This window comes from Oryctolagus cuniculus, chromosome 12 (genome assembly GCF_051225735.1).
Source record: "Oryctolagus cuniculus isolate XC-2025 breed Fujian yellow rabbit chromosome 12, ASM5122573v1, whole genome shotgun sequence".
Lineage (NCBI taxonomy): Eukaryota > Metazoa > Chordata > Mammalia > Lagomorpha > Leporidae > Oryctolagus > Oryctolagus cuniculus.
The window spans coordinates 61,714,443-61,736,190 of NC_142878.1; the positions used below are offsets into that span (position 1 = coordinate 61,714,443).

The 21,748-nt window shown below is 49.8% G+C and overlaps 1 protein-coding gene across 1 annotated transcript in view; it reads right to left on the reverse strand.

The window, feature by feature from the left end:
* Nucleotides 1–21,748, reverse strand: part of RASGRP1 (RAS guanyl releasing protein 1) — a 77,049-nt gene that overhangs the window by 17,758 nt on the left and 37,543 nt on the right. Inside the window, exons 3-10 of the mRNA XM_002717988.6 lie at nucleotides 17,177–17,282; nucleotides 12,081–12,143; nucleotides 10,837–10,968; nucleotides 8,287–8,440; nucleotides 5,660–5,833; nucleotides 4,526–4,642; nucleotides 1,508–1,783; nucleotides 189–269 (exon numbers count right to left, since the gene is read on the reverse strand). Of these exons, the coding sequence (XP_002718034.1) occupies nucleotides 189–269; nucleotides 1,508–1,783; nucleotides 4,526–4,642; nucleotides 5,660–5,833; nucleotides 8,287–8,440; nucleotides 10,837–10,968; nucleotides 12,081–12,143; nucleotides 17,177–17,282 (1,103 nt within the window). The remainder of the gene's footprint in view (nucleotides 1–188; nucleotides 270–1,507; nucleotides 1,784–4,525; nucleotides 4,643–5,659; nucleotides 5,834–8,286; nucleotides 8,441–10,836; nucleotides 10,969–12,080; nucleotides 12,144–17,176; nucleotides 17,283–21,748) is intronic.

Genomic DNA, 21,748 nt, shown 5'->3' on the forward strand with positions numbered 1-21,748 from the left:
CAGCTGGAGCACAAGCAGAAGTGATTCCTCACACACGTTAGGAAGCTTTCTCTGTCCCAGCACAAAGTTGGGCACATAGTAGAAACAATATGCTTATTACATGGAACTAAAAGTATATTCCTTAATAAACTTGAAAGCAGCTGGAAAAGCACTTGTTAACTGCATGAGCCTTAATGTGAAAAACTCACCGGGGCTCGGTGGTTTCTTGGTTCCCGGGCATAGGAAAGTTCATAGATTTCATCTTCGGTGTAGTAGAGATCCAAGGATAACTGCAGATCAAAGAACAGGGTTATTGCAGGATGCTGTGTATCTTTGCCGGGGCTGATGTATTTCTTCCTCTTCAGTAGTTTCATTTAGGCTCCTGTTTGTTTTTAAAATTTACAGTACTTACTGCAGTAGGACAAGCGTTAATTCTTTCTTGTTAGAATGTTTTTAAATTTTGTAGAAGTTCCAGGATGCCCTCTTTTTTAACTGTGACTTAATACCTAAGCCTCAATCAAGAGCTTAGGCCACAGGCCTTTCCTGTCCAGATGACCCACACCTCACTTCTCTCTCAAAGTAGACAGATAATCTGAAAGGATGGTTTGCAGTGCCTGATATTCTAAAAATCTATACATCTTAGAATTTAAAATTTTGGGAGACGTGTGTTAGAAATAACTTTGTTTTTAACCTTGAGTCTTTGGACAGGATTTAGGCGGTCCAGAGCTCCTTGAAATTGCGTGTGCCATTTTAAATACATGGCTTATATTTACTTTTCTGGGCAGAGGGTTCACAGCCTTCATTCATCACAGGATTTGTGATATAAAAAAAAGTCAAGATGCGGTACATCCCTTTTTAAAAAAAAAAAATATATATATATATATATATATATATATATATATATATATATAAATGCCTGAGGCAGAGACCTGCCAATAACCTGGCTAATTAGCAAAAGGGCTAAAATCAGGTATTAGCAAGATGGGAAATTGAGACCGCAAGAGGCTCCAATCATTATTCCATTTGGCAGAAGAAAGTCGAGTTAAAAACTGTCTAATTTTAGAACTGAAAAAGAAGTTAGAATCACCCTAGAGACTTGTCCCCATGAATTTACAGAGGAGGAAACAGCTGTGGAGAGTTAGGATGAACTACAGAATGGCAGGACCAAAGGGAACTCCTCTGATCTCACCTCAAACCAAAAATGCAAATCCTGGCCTGCAGCACAGACAAGTGTTCACCTACCCGTAGCTTGAGCATCTCTGTGAAAGGGGTTAAAGCCAGTGCTGGCAGACCCGATAAGAAACCAAAACCATTTTGTTATGCACTGCTTTGCTCCACCCCCTCCCTTTTTTTTCTTCAAATAACAGCACATTGTCTCCATCTGTTATCAACCTTGTAGTCACTTCACTTCATAAAATTTTCTGAGGATTAACGCAGCTACTCTTTGGTAAGGTGTATAGAATGGCACCCACCCACAGCACCTGACACACAGAAAGTGCTTGGTAGTCATTATCCAGTGTGAACCTACAGTTAGCAGGTGTACCAAGTCCTTGTTGGCGTCCAAGGGCGGGGCCACCTCTTGAAGCTGGACCAGTTCATTGATGTGATTGTAAAGGGCCAGCAGCTTGTGGACATTGACCTTCCCATCTTCCAGATAGTCGGGCATAGCTTCATACAGGGAGATGAGGTCCTTGAGGTGCACCCCCAGGATGGGGATCTTGAAATGGGTGCACTCGCCATAGGCTCGCCGGTAGTTGTCATAGTTTCTGCAGGAGGACAGTAGCTCAGTCATCTCACCCAGAACCTGCAAAGTACAATAGACCGATCACAGTCAGTCTCTGGCAGGCTGTGTTGTCTGTAATGGCCACCTTGCTTACTACCATCCCTCATTGTGCCTAATGTGTCAGGCACAGGGTTATGCATCAAAAAGGTGAAGGCTATGACTCATGTTTACAAACCTGAGACAAACTTTACATTTTACTACATAGCTTAAATTTTTTAACAGGTTTCATTTCTTAGGCTTAAGACTTTTAAGAATAATGTAAGCTCCTAATACACATGGGGTGATGGTTGTGGCACAGCACATTAAACCACTGTCTGTGAGGTCTTTATCCCCGATCAGAGTGCCTGTTCCAGTCCTGGCTGCTCCGCTTCCAATACAGCTTTCTGCTGATGCTCCTGAAAAAAGCAGAAGATGGCTCAAGTATTTGGACCCCTGCCATCCACATGGCAGACCCAGATGGAGTTCTGGGCTCCTGGCTTTGGCCCAGCTGTCGCTGCTGTAGGCATTTGGGAAGTGAACCATCAGGCAGGAAATCTCCCCTCCCTCTCTGACACTCTGCCTTTCAAATAAGAAAATGATCTTTTAAAAAACTTAAAAAGGTATTGAGTAAAACGTATCCCTCTAACCCCAAGCCATGCAGTTCCCTTACCTAGTGTCTTCTCAAGGCCTCCAGTGGCACTGCATTTGAAATGTGATGTCAGAAGGGTTGACTGTTGCCGGCATGGCGGCAAACCTTGTGTTTTAGGGGTGGGGCTTCAGGAGTCTCACACGTTCTCATTCTCTGTGAAGTGCTCTGTGGGCTTTATCTCAGCATTCTCAAAACAGGCCTATGAGCACATGACATTTCATCCCTAGACTTCTGAAACCCTGAACTAGATAGAGACAATGAATAGACGAATTCCAAGCAAGGGACACAAGAGAGGATAAGGTAGAAGCCCCAGAAGGTTCTTTATTAGAGCTCATACCCCGCCTCAGTGCTGGAAGTGGAAACTGCTGCTCACCAGCACAGAAAGGGAGTGGCCAAATTATTATTATTTTTTCGGGGGGGGGGGGGACAGACAGGCAGAGTTAGAGACAGAGACAGAGAGAAAGGTCTTCCTTCCGTTGGTTCACTCCCCAAATGGCCGCCACAGCCGGCGCGCTGTGCCGATCCGGAGCCAGGTGCTTCCTCCTGGTCTCCCATGGGGTGCAGGGCCCAGGCACTTGGGCCATCCTCCACTGCACTCCTGGGCCACAGCAGCGAGCTGGACTGGAAGAGGGGCAACCGGGACAGAATCCGGCACCCCAACCAGGTCTAGAACCTGCGGTGCCAGCGTTGCAGGTGGAGGATTAGCCTAGTGAGCCGCGCCGGCCAAATCTGGTGTTCTTTTCAAACTTTCTTGGTCCGAGTCAGGAAGCAGTTCATAGAGCCCCACTCCCTGTGTGTGGTGATGTGAAAGACTATGCTAATCATGTCAGTGCACAAAATAACCATTTCAGATCCTGGCCCTGAAATTTATTAAGTAAAAGGATGGCCTACAAGGTGCCAATTCTGCACATTAAAGAACTTGAGGTTTTGGAGTCAGAGCTCCTGAGTCACCTTGACATGGCCAGAGAGCCTCCTCACAGATGCCTGGCAGGCAGTAGAGGTGAGCGTTCGGTACAGACATACTCAGAAGAGCTAGCAGCATAAATGACAGGTATTTCTATTCCTCGGAGAAGGTAAAATCAACTACTTGGGAGACCCTTGCTTTAACCATGGCATTACTAATCAACTATACCAATGAGCCTGTGGGTCAGGTAGCCCTAGATGGGGAAGACCACTGCAGGGGACCCCGTGCTGAGGAGGAACAAGCTCTGATTGGAAAGCTAAACGACAAGAAGGCATATTGATCTGTGATTGTCTCCCTCTGTTGCCTCTGAGACATGGACAGTCTCCGTTCTACCTGGCAGCAGCAGGACTGTTGGAGAATTAAAAGGAAGTTAACAATCCCACTTTGATGCAACCATTGGAGGTGGCGGCTTCCCTAGAGGCCCACATTATGACAACAGGGATAATCACTACCAAGTGATTCTCCAAATGGAGGCTAAACACCTGGTAAAAATGGTTAGGGGCAACGAGGCTCAGGTATCTGTCCCTAGGGAGAAAGATGCCCTCCATGCTGGCTTGGGAAGACTAGGATATGAGGATAGTAGGGTCCCCTTACATGAGATGAAAATGCTCCGAGAGCTACATTTATATTGTCAGTATGTTGCAGTTGTTCATGACAGCCCTAAGGCATAAAAATTTCAAAAAAATTAATAATGTAGGATAATGTATACGGCACTTAAGGAAACCATTCTTCCAGAAAACATTGCAAAATGGCTTCTGAAGAACACTTCTTTATCTGAGAAGATTCCACTAATCGAATGCTATTCTTCAAGCATTCCGCATTGCCCGGTTTTGAACACCCCACTGTAGATCTACCTGCAAGCTGCACTATGGCCCCCCGAGCCACTATTCCTTCTGGGAAAACACTCTGGAGCAAGGGAGTCGGTGCTGAAGATGGCGTATTGCAGGCTCGTAGGAAAGAAGCACATGCTGTTTCAACAGGCCCAGCAGGAGCAGGTGCAGTGACACTGCCTGAGGCCAGAAAGCATCACGGTCTCAAATGTACAACTCCTCCATCCTGGGGGTTTCCTTGGGGTTGAGAAATGCTCTCTGCGTTGCCCCTCAAGGACAGAATGCTGGTGCCCTGGGCCTGGGAGTGCTGCTGAGGGCCCCCAAAAGACAGTAGCACTGACCTTATTGATTTCATGTGGGACATGCGAGCTGGTCTCCTTGAGTCTGGAGATGGAGCTGTGACACAGCCCACCTATCACAGCCATCAGCGTATTGAAGTTCTGTAGTTGGTGGAGCTTCTGTGACAGAACAGACAACAGAGTCGTCGCGTACGTCAGTGAGAATGGGAGCTCCCAGGCTGTGTGCCGAAGGCTAGTGATGAGGTGCTACACTTTCCTGTCCACTGCCCCACTTTCTGCTTAATTTCCAAACCAGTGGGTCCCCAATGTGGTGAGGTGGCGGTCCTCTCGCTTTGTTGCAGCTGGCCTGTGGGTCACCACCGTGAGAATCACAGGTGTTTGAGGAACACGAGTACTTCTGGACCCAAACCCAGACATTCGGATTCCATGGAGGTTGGGGTTTGAACTCTGTGCTTTTATTTTATTAATTTTTGAAAATTTATGTCCTTTTAATACTCCTTTAGTTAATATCAGACCAGATGGTCCATGTACTAAATGTTAAGAAACACTGGTGTAGCTATTCAGAGTAGGAAGAGTATCATTAACAGTAATCTTATTTTTCTTAAATTTGCCAGACTGTAATTTCTCAGGGTGAGGACTTCATCGAATTCTGTTTTCCAATGCCAGTACCTACATCAGACAGTAACTGGGGCAAGGAAGATACAATATCGGGAATTTCAAGTGTGGGTTTTAATGCCTGTTTTCTCTCTTATCAAATGCTTAAACTCTGGCCCTCCAATATGAAATCTAGCCATTCAGCACAGCCTGGGCCTCGAGCTCTTTTAGGACAACCTAGCTGGGCCAGTTCCAGGCAAACTGAGAACTATTTTCCTCTTTGCCACCTGGGTCAGATTTAGGAAAATGTCAGCATCTTCTGACAGATGTTAAAGGTCCAGACAGACCCAAAACTATCCTGGTCCCCCGAGACAGCCTGTGTGGCCCTCTCCATGTTGTCCTTGTATGGAAAAACAGAGAAGTCGCCACATCTAGATCTGAGGACAGATGAAAACACACAAACCTCACCTGGCTCGGGGGGATGAACAGTTCAAAACGATAGCTTGGGCTGGGGTGTGGTGGGGGTCAGGGTGGGGTACTTTATCTCATACCCCAGGCCGAAGGTATAATGCAGTCACTCACCTGAGCCACCTGTATGAACTTGATGAACACCTCTGCTCGGAGCTGCGGGGTGGGCCGGCTGAGAACCATCAGCTGCACCCACTGGGAGATGCCGTTGCACAGGGCAATGGACCGCTCCATGGTGGGGTTCTCCTTCACACAGCTATTTACAAGGTAATTTTGATAGTCCGAGAACTGCGGGGGAGAGAAACAACCGTCAGGACTGGGCTCTGGGATTCCAGGAGGTCAGAGGGCAAGCCCACCTGGCCAACAGGAATGGTGGGAGCAGAATCTTATCTCCACCCACAGCCCGGTCTTCCTCCTTCACAAGCATTAGACCTGAGTGGGTATGTACACACCCTGCTTAATGTAAACACTGCATCTGAGTACATGTTGATACTGCCTCTTCTAAATTCTAGAGAATACAGTATAGAAGGAAAAATGCCAGTGTAACCTCCAATTCTGCTGAAATTAAGGAGGAAAACGATCATTCCCCTGACAAAACCAAATCTGTTTCCCTGAATTGTGAAAATGTGATAAAAAAAAAAAAAAAAAAAAAACCTGCCCTGTTTAGAGCATGGAGTTGTTACGAAGATGAAAGAATGCGTAAAAGCACTAACTTTTCGGAGTGCTAGTTAAATGCAGGGCAGTGCTAATGGGATAATTAGCAGCCTCATGCCAAAACAAGCCTGTGCAGATTTCCTTCTTGCCAACTTGACAGAGGCCACGTGGTGGGGGGTACGGGAAACGGTCAGCCATGTAGCTGGTGACCACAGTTCCCCGACTTGACAATGGCATTGACTGGTCGACAGTGAATCAGCCTATGTGGAACTGGAAGTGTCCTAGAAGATCTGGCTTATGTGGTGACTGCAGCGATAGTGGCCCTGTCACAGAGCCCCTTCTGTGCCCAGAATAGAGTGGGCCCGTGTGACAAGGGGAAGCCACGCAGCTTTGAAGGGAAGGAGTGATGAGGATTTGCCACGCTGTCTTTCCACGCCTGCTGAGACTGGAATTTGCAGCACCCAGGTCCGCTGCTGCCCCATGTTAGATGCATAAAGTGAGTAAACGCCACGGAGATGGTGGGGGCAGAGGGAAGTCCTGAGCATAGTCCGCCTTAGTCCTGCCTGCATTTACAGCAGTAAATACACCAACGGGGAGACCTAACCTGATTAACAGCTGCAAGCTCACTGCACCCCTCCCGACTGCTAACCCCTGATGGGCAGAGCAAATACGAGCGGAACCCAAGTCACTCCTTGAGAGAAAGGCAGAAGGGACCGGTAAAGCTGTCTTCCACTTCCAAGAGAAAGCTGCCATGACTCATTCCAATGAATGCATTTATATACCACCCCCCCCCCACCTCAGCGCCACTGTAAATACAATATTGAATCCACTTGGTTTTCCAAAGAATTATCCCAGTAATCTCACCCCTCCCCCTACAGGTCTCAGAATAAAGCAGCAAACATCAATTCAGAGCAGAGAGGACTGTCCCTCCAGCCTTAGGTTAGAAAGAAAATAGCTGTTTGGGAAAACAGTTTAGATGTAACAATTCTACAGCAGTCTCCTAGAAGGGACCCTTGTCACTCAGACTAGTATTTCCTTTACAAACAGAACACTACCTAACACTCCTCCACCCCACGACTGACTCCCACACCAGGTTGAGCCCTGCTGTCTCACCGCTACCTCCACTGGTTGGCGAGAGCGCCAGCATCTAGCCTGGGCCTGGTGGAGTTCAGATGTCCCGTGTGACAGGTGGCTCTTTTCAGTGGCTCTCAGCCCTGCCTGGCACCCTGTCCAGTGACACAAGAGGCACTGCCCAATGGAAAGATTCCACATGGAGCTTCCCAGTGCAGGCCTGGGGTTCTGTCTGAGGGGTCCTGGGGGCCAGAGCAGCTTAAGGGTTGGACACTTCTAAGCGGCTGTGGGGAAACAGGAGTGAAGTCAACACCGGGGGTGAAACTATGAAGTGACTTCCGGAACCTGTCTCGAAGCTGCCCTTCCAGATACAGCCGGGCTCAATAGACTGGCGCTGAGTGACACAGAGACTGGCAGTCCCAGCCCCAGCACCGACTGTGACCAGCCACGCTGACCTTGCTCCAGTCTCCTCTGGGCCTCCATCCCCTCCCCTGGGGAGCACAGGTCAGAAATGCATTCACCACCGAGGGGGTCTCCACGTCCAGGAGGCCCAAGCAGCGCTGCGTCAGGGATTTAGGAACGTCCCAGGCTGGACGAGGAGATGCAGTCTTACGTAGGGATTTCCAAGCACCATTAGGAAACTACTCTGAATGAATTCAAAGTCTTGTAGGACGTAGTCCCCTTTTTGTTTGGTTTCCGGGGAAGATTCTGGAAACTTTTCTGACGATGCTGGGGTGGAGCAGGGATGCGTCTATGTGCTCACTCACGGATGTCTGTGGTGTGTGCAGGCTGTCACGTGTGCCTGCAGGCCACGCAAGCCAGGGGTGGGGCAGTAGAAGGGGGATGTGGAGGGTGGGAGTCAGGATGGCACTGACTGTCCAGGTGACGTGATATTTGAGGGGAATGTGGCCAGCACTGGGGAGGCCCCCAGGGGCAGCAGGTGGAGGGGCTATTGGCTGCCTCTGCCTATTTCCATAAATGCCCCAGGGAGTTTTCCGCGCCCCTTGGGTACATACGGATATCCTGCGGAAGGACTTGAACTCAAGGTAGGTGAGGTGCTCAGACAGCTCTTCCGGCTCCAGGTGGTCGAACAGCAGGGACACCTTCCGTTTCTTGCTGGTGTTTGACTTTATCCGTTGAGTAAGTTTCCTGGACCAGTCACGGGCATTGCTTTTGTGGATAAACGTGAGAGGGGGAAAAGAACAAATCGAAATTGCCTTTTGCAAAGAAATCCATTAATGTTTCCCAGAAGAATAGACGAAGCACCATTAGCTAGCTGGCCTTGGCTAAAACATCGCATTCTCAGACTTTCCCCAAATCAGTTATTTTCTACAGCAGCAACCAGCCCATTGAGCCCTTTGAAGGTACCACGGGGAACAGAAAAAATGAGCTGACTTTTAAGGCAGCAGCAGGAGTGGGAATCTTGCCTGGCAGAATCTCTGCATCCTATGTCGGAGGTTCTGAGTCCAGTACTAGGCTGTAGTTCCCAATGTGGGGTTCCTAATACAGATCCTGAGAGGCCGCAATGACGGCTCAAGTGAGTGGACTCCTGCCACCCACGAAGAGGCCTGGGTTGAGTTCCAAGCTCCTGGCTTTGGTCTGGCCCACCCTAGTCATTGTGGGCATGTGGGGAGTGAACCAGTGCATAGGAGCATTCTCTCTCCCTCCGTCTCAAATTTTTTATTTTTAAATTTTAAAGTGAAATTTAAAAACAATATTTTTTAAATATTTATTTATTTGAGAGGCAGAGTTATAGAGAGAGAGAGAGACAGACAGACAGACAGAGAGAGGTCCTCCATCTGCTGGTTCACTCCCCAAATGGCCACATTGGCCAGGGCTGGGAAGCCAGGAACCAGGAGCTTGCGGGTCTCCCATGTAGATGCAGGGGCCCGAGGACTTGGGCCATCTTCCACTGCTTTCCCAGGCACATCCGCAGGGAGCTGGATTAGAAGAGGAGCAGCTGGGACATGAACCAGCCATTTGTATAGAATGCCGGCACCAGAGGCAGAGACTTAGCTTACTACACCACAGTGCTGGCCTCCATTTGTTTGTTTGTTTGTTTGTTTTTAAACTCTGGTGGAAAGCACCAGTCCATTTCCTGGCCTGTGGTCCTGGCTCCTGGAGTGTCTGTCTGCTCAGTCCGTGCCCTGGGAGTGATTCTTCACCCTCACGAGCGAGGTGGGGCCTCTCTCTGATAGGACAGTTTTCAGGACAGAAGAGCTCAGAGAACCAAGGAGAGAAGACACCAAGCCGCAGGGACAGAGGTGTGGCATCTTCTGCAAATGTCCCCAGCCACTGACAGGAGTAAGGAAGCCCAGCTGACCCCCAAGAGTCCTATCCCCACCCCTGTATTACCTAGCAACCAACCCAGGTGTTTCCTATTCCTGTTCAATTTCCCATCTAAGGAAGCCAAGGGAAGCAGCCCAGTGTTGAAAGGCAGCCGTCTGCAGATGTGCATTTCTCAAAGAGGGGTTCCTGGGAAACTAACCTCTTGATAAAAGGGTTCTCTGACCAAGGGTGTTTGGGAAACGCGTGGAAATTCTTCCTTGGCCAGGAAACTATATTACAGACTCTGAGACGTATTACAAAGAAGAATTTAGCTCATTCTTCCTCAGGTATGTGACCGGGTAACACCCCCACCCCCCCAGGACTAACTCCTGGAGGACTGCCTACGAGGCTGCCGTGGGGCCCGGGAACCAGGATGGAACCTTCTCCAGTTCTTCCTCTGGAAAATGAAAGTGCTACTCTGAAAATCTCTGGGGGCTTTCAAGTTGTGTAATTCTCCCAGCTGACAGGACTGCCTGGGGCCACGCAGGGTCACCCTGCAGTCATTTCTAGGTCACAGAACACATTGCGTCCTGGAAGGGCCTGGCTGTCTGGCTCCTGCTCTGCCACTGTGCCCGGATGAACCCATTTCCCAGCCAGGAAGCTCAGGCTGCTGGATGAGACGACCCCGAGAATATGCTGCAGGTCTCGGAGGCTGCCCCGACACACACAGAAGCTGCACTGTGAAAACCTGGGCTTTTATGAGTGCACGCCTATTCCCCAAAGTTTAAAAAGACATTCGTGTTCCAGGGTGGGCCGATCTCATAAAGAAGAAATCCAAGGAGAATTAGGATATATTCCTGAGATCCCTTCCAACCCTGGAAGCCCAGCATCTCCCACAGACCTCGGTGGATGCCACAACCCCTCTGCTCGAGGCTTTTTCCCCTCCCCAGCAGCCCCCAGCCCTCTGCAAGTTCAGAGGCGACTGCTGGCAGCAGCAGCTAGAGCAGCAGTTCAGTGGCTGCGCTTAGTTTCTTATGATCTGGACACATTTCAGGCAGGAGCACGCTCCCAGGTTTCCTTTCCACTGGGCTCTACTTTCTTCTGCTCTTGGCTATGAGTCACCTGTGGTGGCCTTATCACCACAGAGCTCCTGGCTTTCTACGTTCCTCTCTGGGGAGGCCACGTGCACCTGCCCCTCCCCTCCGAGGGGTTCAGTCAGAAGCTTTGCGATGCAGCCCAGATTGCATTTCAGGAGGGAGGCGGGGCTTCCCAAGAGCAGTGGCAACCTTGACACTCACATCTGAGTTGTGTCAATCAGGCGGCAGTGGAGATCCTCTCCGCGAGCTTTCGCCAGCTCCTGAAACTCCTCCATGGTGTGTGTCAGGCTGGCGTCCATTTTAAACATGATCCAGAATTCTGTTATCCAGTACCTGGAAGGAGGGAGAGAGAAAACGTGGTCCAGAATGGAGGCCGGTGACGCAGAGGATGCTGGGGAGGTTCCCAGGGGGACGTGCTACTCTGCAGAGGACTCCGCGGGATGGGAGCTGAGCTGTCCTAGGGCCTCAGGGGGCAGAGGAGCAAAGCAACCGTCCCTCCACACACAGGAGGCTCTGATGGCATGAGGCGCTGCGACGAAGACACAGGCACCGGCACCCGCAGGGAACTAGACAAGCCAGCTGTCCCAGAACGGGACAGATGCACCCGCAGATGAAGCTTTATCTTTTAGAAGCTTTATTTTTTAGAATGTTACAGGGCCACTAAAAGAATGTTTACAAAATGTCTTCAATATGTAGACAAGATGCTTATGTTACCAAGCAAAAATGATAGAATATAAAACTATATACTTGCTTCTAGTCCCGGTCGGGGTGCCGGATTCTGTCCCGGTTGCCCCTCTTCCAGGCCAGCTCTCTGCTGTGGCCAGGGAGTGCAGTGGAGGATGGCCCAAGTGCTTGGGCCCTGCACCTCATGGGAGACCAGGATAAGTACCTGGCTCCTGCCATTGGAGGGTGAACCAACGGCAAAGGAAGACCTTTCTCTCTCTCTCTCTCTCACTGTCCGCTCTGCCTGTGAAAAAAATAAAAAAGAAAAAGAAAAAAGAAAAAAAAACTATATACTTGCATGTATTTGGATCTCAACTTTGAAAAATCTGCAAGGAAAGTTGGAGTGACTACTGTTTTCTGCGTTTTTAAAATGTTCTGCAAGGAATTATATTTTTCTTATAGTTAGGACAAAAAATAAAATAACTAAGACTGCCTCACTTTCTGCATCTCCTTCCCTTAGGACATTTGATACCAAAGTGCTCTAAGACTGAGCAAAACACTGGTATAGAATATTAAGCTCGGTGCAAGGTGGAAAATCACTGGGCTCTGCAGAGGACTTCCGGGCACTAAGGAGCGCCCTTCGCAGTCTGTCCGGAGGCGCTCTCTGGTGGAGAAATGGAGAAGCGGGGAAGGCAGGGAGGGGCAGGAGAGAGCTAGCACCCAGCTGCTTAGGCCCTCACCTCACTGCCCCCCCCCCCGCCCCGTGCAAGCAGAAACCTCACCTTACAAAATAGCAGATCTTCAGGCAAAGCCCAGGTGAGTTCTTCGCCAAGGCATCCTTATAGGTGCGGCTGTGGTCAAGGGAAATGGAAGCTCCTGCTGCAGACACCCTGGAAGCATTTGCCGCAACTACCCCAGGACTAACATTTCCAGAAAATTGAGAATTAGCTTTCTGGCCACAGGGTCAAAACCAGCTGGATGTGTGCAGCTGGGTGCTTACCCCTAGAAGAGGTGAGGGAGCTGGTGGAGGGACGCCACAGCATCCCCCCGGCAGCAGGAGACCTAGGAGGGTCTCCGCCAGGTGACACGTTCACCCCCCAATGGCCACTATGGCAGGTGCACCGCGCTGATCTGAAGCCAGGAGCCAGATGCTTCTCCTGGTCTCCCATGGGGTGCAGGGCCCAAGCACTTGGGCCATCCTCCACTGCACTCCCTGGCCACAGCAGAGAGCTGGCCTGGAAGAGGGGCAACCGGGACAGAATCCGGCACCCCAACCGGGACTAGAACCTGGTGTGCCGGCGTTGCAGGTGGAGGATTAGCCTAGTGAGCCGTGGCGTGGGCCAAGAGCAGCCTCTTGAAAATGCTTTCCAGGGTGCAGCTTCGATGCAGTGGTTAAGCCACTGCTTGGGAGGCCCACATCCCATATCAGAGTACCGGGGTTCAAATCCTGGCTCTGCTTCGGTTCCAGTTTCTGGGAAATAGCAGAGGATGGCCCTGCCACCCATGTAGGAGACCCAGATTGGGTTCCTAGCTCTTGGCTTTGTCCTGACCAACCCCAGGGATTTGGGACATGAACCAGCAGATGGGAGACGTCCATCTGTCTGTCTACCTTTCAAAAAAAAAAAAAATTGTTAACAAAAATGCTTCCTGTGAAGGGTAATGTATTCAGTGAATTACAAGAAACGCCGACACCTATGAGCATGATCTTTAAGAACAATGTGAAAATTATAATCTGCACACCCAGAGCATGCTGGCAGTTGACTTTCTACACTGTGACGGCAGTCAGACAAGGCCACACGAATAATCCTAAGCGCAATGGGAGATCCCCCTGAGGGTCCTTATTCTGAATGTGCCAAGAAGATACAAGAATAGCAACATCTCAGCTACACTGACTAAAAAATTGTAGTTGGATTTTTAAGAATAGCAAGATCTCACCAAATCTGCGTATCTTTAGAGAGATATGGAAGGAATATTCATTTACTTTGAGAGTCAAAGAAATCCAATCCAACTATGAGCCTGGGTAGCCCCTGCTTCTGTCAACACAGTGAGGAAGCCCGCGGGTGGGCAGACCCTCCTTCCCCTGCTGAAAACGTGCCCTGGGTTCACTGCTGGTCAGGCTCAGTGGATGTCAGCTGGGTCCATTGGAGGAATCCAGTGAGCAACAGGGTAGAACCGGCAGTTGCCTGCGGTGGGCGTGGTCTTTTGCTGGTATTCTAACCCTTGAAAAAGTTAAATAGGTAAAATGAAGATAGTCAATTTCATAGCCCTGATTTTTTTAAACTAGAAAGGAATCTGTCATTTGGACATTTTATATTTCTGTGACATTTAAGATCATGTTAAAGTTTCTCCCTTGAAACTTTAGGGAGAAATATGCAACTCAGTGCTTTGCACTTGTGGTTTTATATTGAAACATTATTAGTTTTATACCTGACGTTGGAATAGCAAAGATAATGCTAGCTTTATTGTTTATAACTTTATTAGAGTCACAAAAATTATTTCAAACTCAGTGAGGCATCTAAGTATTTAAAAATAACCTAAAATGTAAATTACATTATCTTAGTTTAAGAGTATTGGAAATATTTAATTAACATTATTTGAATTAACCAAATATTTTTTAAAATCCCTTAAAAATGCATGCTGAAACATGCCACACTGAGAAAGAGTAACGTTTGCAAAGAAACCCTACAGAACTGTGCCTGTACAACCTGTAAGTTTAATAAAGTGATTTCCCATTTAATAAATGAAGTCTTAATAGATTTATTGCCTATAAGTTTTATCCTTGAGATCAGAAGCAAAACAAAACAAAAAGGCCCAAAACCTCATGCCCCCACAGGAAGCCCTGTTGATGCCTGCCTGCCTCGGGTTACAACAAGCAGAAGTGAGAAGTCGGTGCTGTGACACTGCCCCATGCCGAGAGAGTGCACCACATCAAAGCAGAGATCCGGGCATTAAGACACATTCTACATCCCCCCGGGGCTCTATATGTTTTATTATTTGACTTGGTCAAATTCTTATCTGAGAATGAATTTTGATTCCTTTTTAAAGGGGAAGGCACCAAAACTATACTTCTTTAAATCAACATGTTGGCTTTCTACTGTGGACATTTCCTTCCTCCTCGTGTCCCCTTCTTTCCCCCAAATGCCCACTCTGACCGCGCACAAGGGCAGCATGTGGCACAGTGCCATCTGTATAAATCCAGCCCGCCTACACTGGAGTGCGAAGCCGGGGGGTGGGGGTAGAGGGGGCCATGCTGATGCCTTTGGGAGAGCAGAAGCCTCCTGAGGGCATCAGGACCCCCACGCCATGGGCCCCTTCCTCACTTCAGGAGCTGAAACAAACCCTGGGCAGGTGCAGGCTCAGGTCTGTGCTGACCTGGAGTGAACCCAAGGTTTGCTGGAGGCCTCACGCCCTCCTTTTTCTTCCCCTCACTGCTGCCTGCTCCTGGGGCCAGGAAGAGCTATGTAGTTCTGAATGCATCTCTCAGACACCTGAACTATTCAAAGCACGCTTTACATCTCTCTCTTTTGATGATGGAAAAGCAGGAAACCATTGGAGCCTACTTAACAAACATTTGATTACTTCCAGGTCAGACAGCAGGAAAACTAAGCGCAAAAGAAAAAAAAATCACTTGGCCATCAGTGTTCAAGCTGGTTGTCCATTCTGGGCGGTCTCATTTCAGATCCCTTCTTGGAATCCCTTCCCTGCCCTCAGGTTGTTCTCAACCTCAGCAGAGTCTAGATGTCCCACCAAGTTCTGGTAGTTATAGAAAGAGCAGCCCAGCAGTCTGCCCCCACGGTAACACAGCACTAAATGCACCCTACCAAGGGACAGCCACTAGGCTCAAGTCTAGAGACACACAACAAACAGGATGGTTCCTGGCCTTGGAGGGACACACAGCCTGGTGGAGGAGATGACAGAGAAATGGGTGAGAGACAACACAGTATGTGAACTATTAATATGTGTTAATACATATATAGTAAAAACCACTTTTCTTGAAGCAATTTACAATCTAATGAATGTTTTAGTACTCGTGCATCTTTTCGATGACTACCAAAGTTCAAACCACGGTAGCCAGATACAAACCCTCTGTGACAGTCATCTCCGAACACCACAGCGTGTGGGTATGACGTCACAAAGACCCGGGGAGATACGTGTGGTCAGCCAACACAATCACACTGCTTCATGCACGCTGTGGCCAGAACAAACTTCTCCAAAGTGGATGGCGCCCAAGGGGAGACACACACTGACATCGGTGACACAAAGCTACAGTCATAGCAGTTACACCGATTTTTCAACCAAGAACATGGTCTTAGAGCACCAGAAGTATTTGTAAATGGGAAGAGGGCTGGCAAAGGCAGGAGAGGCTTCCCAGAGGGGTCCCGAATGAGCCTGCGAGGCAAAGGCAGGGATGGGCACAGAAGTGCCAGAGGCCCTGTTTCTGATGTGCTGGGAAGGTCACTGTGGAGGGGAAGGGGTCCTGGGAGCTGCAGGGTGAGGCGGGAGGACTCCCTGGGCTCAGACCCAGGATGGCCTCCCCCACCCCCACCCCAAGGAGTAGGACACCGACCCTGCGGTTTGCAGAGGCACCAATCCAGTGGCCACCCCAACTGCTTTCAGGAAAAGCACTCCAGGGGTGGGTGATGAATGGGAGCAGACCACAGATGAGCTCAGTGTGGAAGAGAGGCTCGGGGCAGGCACTGGAATCAAGGCGGTGGCATGGGAACGCAGAGGAGGGAACAGGAGGGGTCATTGGGAAGCAGAAGCCCAGGACCGGGAGGCAGACGCTGCAGGGGTGAAGAGCAGGGAGGAGTCAAGCGCACTTCTGGTGTTCCTGGGTCAGGCAACTGCATCTGTGATGACCCCGAGGACATTTGGCAAACTGAAAATGAAAATACGGGTCTCCACGCAGCGCCGATGAGGCGGTAGCTGGGGACAGAAGTGCTGAGCTAATGCACCCACGGAGGTACGTGAGCAGATTAAGACCAAGGTGTCAGCAGGACCCACTAGTCCAAATCTTTAAGGAGTGGCTTCAGTTACAGAGCCAAAGGCTTGAAAGAGTGGTGGTGGAAATCCTGGTGAAAGAAATCCCAGGAGGTGGAGCTGAGGGAGAAGAAAACCAGGCCGGCCTCCCTGAACGCCTGGCGCTTTGAGAAAAGCCCAGGTGAGCAGCCAGGAGGAGGAAGCGCAGGGCAGGCAGGAGGACGGCGTGATGCCCAGGGCACTGGGAGGCCAACGGGAAGGGAAACAAGCTGTCAGCTGGGCGTGGCAACGCCTAGGTCAAGGTGACATCAGAGGAAAGTCTGAGTACCCCGGCCAGGGCCACAGTAAAGCAGTGCGTAGGCAGAGAGACTGAGATGGTGAGCGCAGACTATTTTAAGAAAATTTCACATCAAAGTTCTAGCCCTGACAATGGAATGAAGGGGAGGGCAGGGCTGTTGGCTTTTAGGTGGGGGAGACCTGCCTGTGTTTTAGGGCAAGGGCAGTGCCATAGCTTCCAAGCAGCGAGCAGACAGCCCTGGTGGAAGAAGAGTCTCTGAGGGGCGGGGCGGGGCGGGGGGCATGGCAACAGTGTTAGCAAGTGAGCAGGAGGGAGGGATCGGTGCTGCCCCCTGAGCCTCAGGTGGCAAACGGCCTCACCCCACCTAGAGCAGCCTTCCACCCTCACCAGCAAGCACTTTCTCCACGCCACTCACTCCACATCCTGCAGGAAGGTCAAACACCAGCGGGGGCTGCCTGGTGTGCAGACAATGGCTCACACACACCTCACGCCCCACTCTGGTTGAGGTGAACCAATCAAAATAAAAGCGTTCTTCCAACCTCAAGCTGCTTTCGGAACGCCTCCCACGCGGGGATGGCCAGTCACCACGCTAAAGGATATAGGGCGATGACTTTCTGGAGCAGGTCCGCAGAGGAGATGATAATCCGGTGCATGGTCAGCATGACTTGCAGCAGCTGGTTGCTCCGACACAGGTTTCCATCCGCATCTGAAGACAGGAAGAGCAGCAGCATGGGTCAGGCCCCGAGAGAAAGTACCCGGCATGCCTGGGGGCGGGCAGCTGGGCAGGCTGGTTCTTCCGACCCAAGGCTTTTCTCATGGCCCAAGAACCACACGGCCTCAGCTCTGCTTTCCTGGGCCTCCTGCTTCTTCCCTCCCCACCCCCCAACACACGCGTCCATTCTGATGCTCATTAACCAGTTAGCCACCACGGTGGTGAAAATCCCGGGAAACAGACCAAACCCGCGTCAGCACACTGGGGTATCTGGAGAGCAGAAGCAGATCCAGGTTTTGTGGGGCCCTGAAGTCCTGGTATTCAGTGGAGGGTTAGGGTCAGGGAGTGACCTCTTTAGGAACATAGCAGAAAAAGTGACCATGTTGATAAATTTCAGTGAAAATATCTTGCTTTTATAAATGTAACAAAACACAAGACCACAGGAATACATTCCAGGGCCCTCCCCTGGCGTCACAAGAGGCCAGTGTGAGTGAGGAGGCTGAGACGGGAGCGTCCCTGGGTGTGTGGTTAGGAAGGCTGAAGACTGTTGCTGGGCTGTGTGCTATCCACATGACGTGCACCAAACAGCGCTGTCACCTAGGCTCTCCAAACCTCGGATGCTACCAAAGAATACGACGCGTGCTGTACACTGCCGTTGGGGTTAAAGATTCCCCTTGCAGTGGTTTTCTTTCTTTTTATTTTTTAAAGATTTATTTATTTATTTGAAAGTTACACAGAGAGAGAAGGAGAGGCAGAGGCAGAGAGAGAGAAAGAGAGAGAGGTCTTCCATCTGCCGGTCTACTCCCCAACTGGACACAACGGCCGGAGCCAGGCCGATCCGAAGCCAAGAGCCAGGTGCTTCCTCCTGGTCTCCCACGCAGGCACAGGGGCCCAAGGACTTGGGCCATCCTCCACTGTCCTCCCAGGCCACAGCAGAGAGCTGGACCGGAAATGGAGCAGCCTGGACCTGAACTGGCACCCACATGGGATGCCAGCACCGCAGGCGGTGGCCCCATCCGCTACACCACAGTGCCGGCCCCTGGAGTGGTTTCCAATTGTTCCCAGCATTTATCACTTGCATGCCAGGGGCTGGACAGGTTACTCTCTGTGCCTCTTGGGGAATCCCACCATGCAGGCACCCTCCCCTGCCAGCTGCCTGCCCGTAGGGTCCAGGCACCGGTAAGCATCACGATGGGACGCGACAGGAGTCAGGACAGGCCTCTCCCACTCCCCTGCTCTGCCGTGCCATGTGTCTGGTTGGCTCTGTCATGGCTTCAGTTCTCCCTGGGATGGAGGACTACTGATGTCCTTTGACCTGCCGGCCCTATGGGTGGTAACGACTTCCGACTGTTGACAGTCTCTGGGCACAGCATCTCTGAAGGCCACTCTCATCTCTGTCATAGTCCCTTCATTTACAGAACAATCAGTGAATTCTGTTTCCTGCCTGGGAAGAGAGTCAACTGAAAGAATATGCAGGAATTGCCTTATCACCTGTATTGCTCTTTAAAATACATTATACAGGAGCCTGCACTGTGGTGTAGCAGGTAAAGCCACTGCCTGCAGTGCTGGTGTCCCATATGGGCACCGGTTCTATTCCTGGCTGCTCCTCTTCCAATCCAGCTCTCCGCTATAGCCTGGGAAAGCAGTAGAAGATGGCCCAAGTCCTTGGGCCCCTGCACCCACATGGGAGACCTGGAGGAAGCTCCTGGCTCCTGGCTTGGAATTGACACAGTTCCAGTGATTGTGGCCATTTGGGGAATGAACCAGTGGATGGAAGACCTTGCTCTCTCTGCCTCTCCTCTCTGTGTAACTCTGACTTTCAAATATATAAATAAATCTTATTAAAAATAAAATATATAATACAAAAGGGATTAACATTTTCATTCTGTTTCAAGTGTACCCAATGACAAACAAGGGACAGTTATCTGAATCTCAATTGATGACCTACGTGAGGGTGCAGTCTCGCATTGCCTACCCCACCAGATGGATGGCACTCTCTCCCTCACTGCCTGTGCTCCTCCGTGGCACGTGCGTGCACCTCACAGAGGCTGGCGCCTCCTCTGTGCTCTGGGTCTCCCCACCTTGACCTTGCACTTGCCCACTTTCTCTCTTGCAATATCAATTGTCCTCTTCCTCTATTTACTCTCACTGGCATTACATTAAGCCCCCATTTCTCCTAATTAAAGCAAAATGAATTAAAACAGAACCCCAAATCCCCATCCTCTGTAGCTACCTTTTGATTTCTCTGTTCTTTTTGGCAAAACTCCACTGTCAGCAAGTTTTCACCTCCCATCTACTTTTCAATTGCCCCATTCTGATCCTGTCACCACAACAGCAAATCTTTGACCTTCGAGGTTCCCGATCAGCTCCACGTCGGCAAATCCAACTCTGGCTGCCCCCTCTGTCCTCACCTCACTCTATGACTCAGCTGCCTGCAGCCCAGCACACCCCAGGGTGACAACTCCCTTTTCTGGAACACGCGCTTCTCTTGGCGTCCACAGCATCACACTCTCTCAGCTTCCCAGGCTCCTGTCTCTTCCTCTGCACGGCTCTTAAATGTCAGTGTGCTCAGTGGCTCAGTCCTCCCACTTCTTCTAACATTTTTTAGAACTTAGGACTTCTTAAATTTTTTTCAAATTAACTTTTTTTCTATGAGAACTCAATCTAGCCCCCTTGGCTAAAATACCATCCATACACTGACATCTGCCCAACTCATAGCCTTGTCCACTAAATTACCATCTCTAGCTGCCTACTTGGCAAATCCACTTGGATGTTCGAGTTCAACTGTAACTCAGACTAGCAAAACTCTTGACCTCTCTGTCTCCCTGGTTCATTCCTCCTCCTATTAGCTCCAAAAACAGCATAGCCAACCAGCCTCTCGGTTACCCAAACCAAAAACACAGTAGTCATCCATCAGTTCTCACTTTCCCTTACATCGAAGTCATCAGAAAGCTGTGGCTCTATTTTCAAAAATCTATTTCAAGCTTGTTCATTTCTCTATCCTTGCTGTTATCCTCGCTGAAGCCACTAAGACACAATGACCTAACAGGCTCCCCTGCTTCACCTACAGCCCATTGTCCACCCAACAGCTAGGAGGGAGGTCCTAAACCCCCACCTCATGCCATGCACTTCAGAGACTGTAATGGATTCCATCATAATCAGAATAAAATAAATTCCTTACTGTGTGTCCTGGTCTGTTTTAACACTGCCAAGTTAATCTCATACCATATGAAGGTACATTAAAAAGTTCATGAAAATGGAATTAAAAGGGGCCAGCATTGTAGCACAGAGGGTTAAGCTGCTGCTTGCAATGCCAGCATCCCCAGTTTGAGCCCCAACTGCTCCATTTCAGAACCAGCTCCCTGCTAATGCACCCGGGAAAGCAGCAGAGGACGGCCTGAGTACCTGGGTCACTGCCACCCATGTGGGAGACCTGGATGGAGTGCCAGGCTCCTGGCTTTGACCTGCCCCAGCCCCAACTGTTGAGGCCATTTGGGGAGTGAACCAGTGATGCAAGATCTCTCTCTCTCTCTTTCACTCTCTGTGTCACTCTGCCTTTCAAACAAATAAAATAAATCTAAAAAAATGAAATTAAAAGTAATTTTATTGTAGTGCAAAAATTTTGAAAGCCATGCATGTAATGGACCTTTAAGAAGTTCATGAAAGCCGGCGCTGCGGCTCACTAGGCTAATTCTCCACCTTGAGGTGCCGGCACACCGGGTTCTAGTCCCGGTCGGGACGCCGGATTCTGTCCCGGTTGCCCCTCTTCCAGGCCAGCTCTCTGCTGTGGCCAGGGAGTGCAGTGGAGGATGGCCCAAGTGCTTGGGCCCTGCACCCCATGGGAGACCAGGAGAAGCACCTGGCTCCTGCCTTTGGATAGGCGTGGTGCGCCGGCCGCAGCGCGCCGGCCGTGGCTGCCATTGGAGGGTGAACCAATGGCAAAGGAAGACCTTTCTCTCTGTCTCTCTCTCTCACTGTCCACTCTGCCTGTCAAAAAGAAGAAGTTCATGAAAAACACATAAGAAAAACAATATGTGGATCTCAAAAGCTGCACCAAAATAAACTTAATTTCTCATCCATTTTTCTGTGAGATTTTGGAAGTACCTCACATTGCTCCTCTCCACACCTTTATTTATTCCTCAGACACCCTAAGCTTATTCCTTACTCATGGCCTACCTCCTTAGTGCTCATTCATGTCACTTAGGTCTCAGGTTCAATGTCACATCCTCAGAAAGATCTTCCTGAAATTTCCTAACATAGCCAGTACCCTGCCCGAGTTTTCCCATGGTATATATGATCTGAAATTATCTGGCTCACCTACTGATTTCTTAAAAATTTTCTGAATGTCCAATAGAATCCAAGCTTCTTGAGACTTGAGTTTTGTCCATTTTCCCAACAACCAAATCTCCAGAGTCTAGAACAATGCTTACACAATGCGGACACCCATCACACACTGGCTG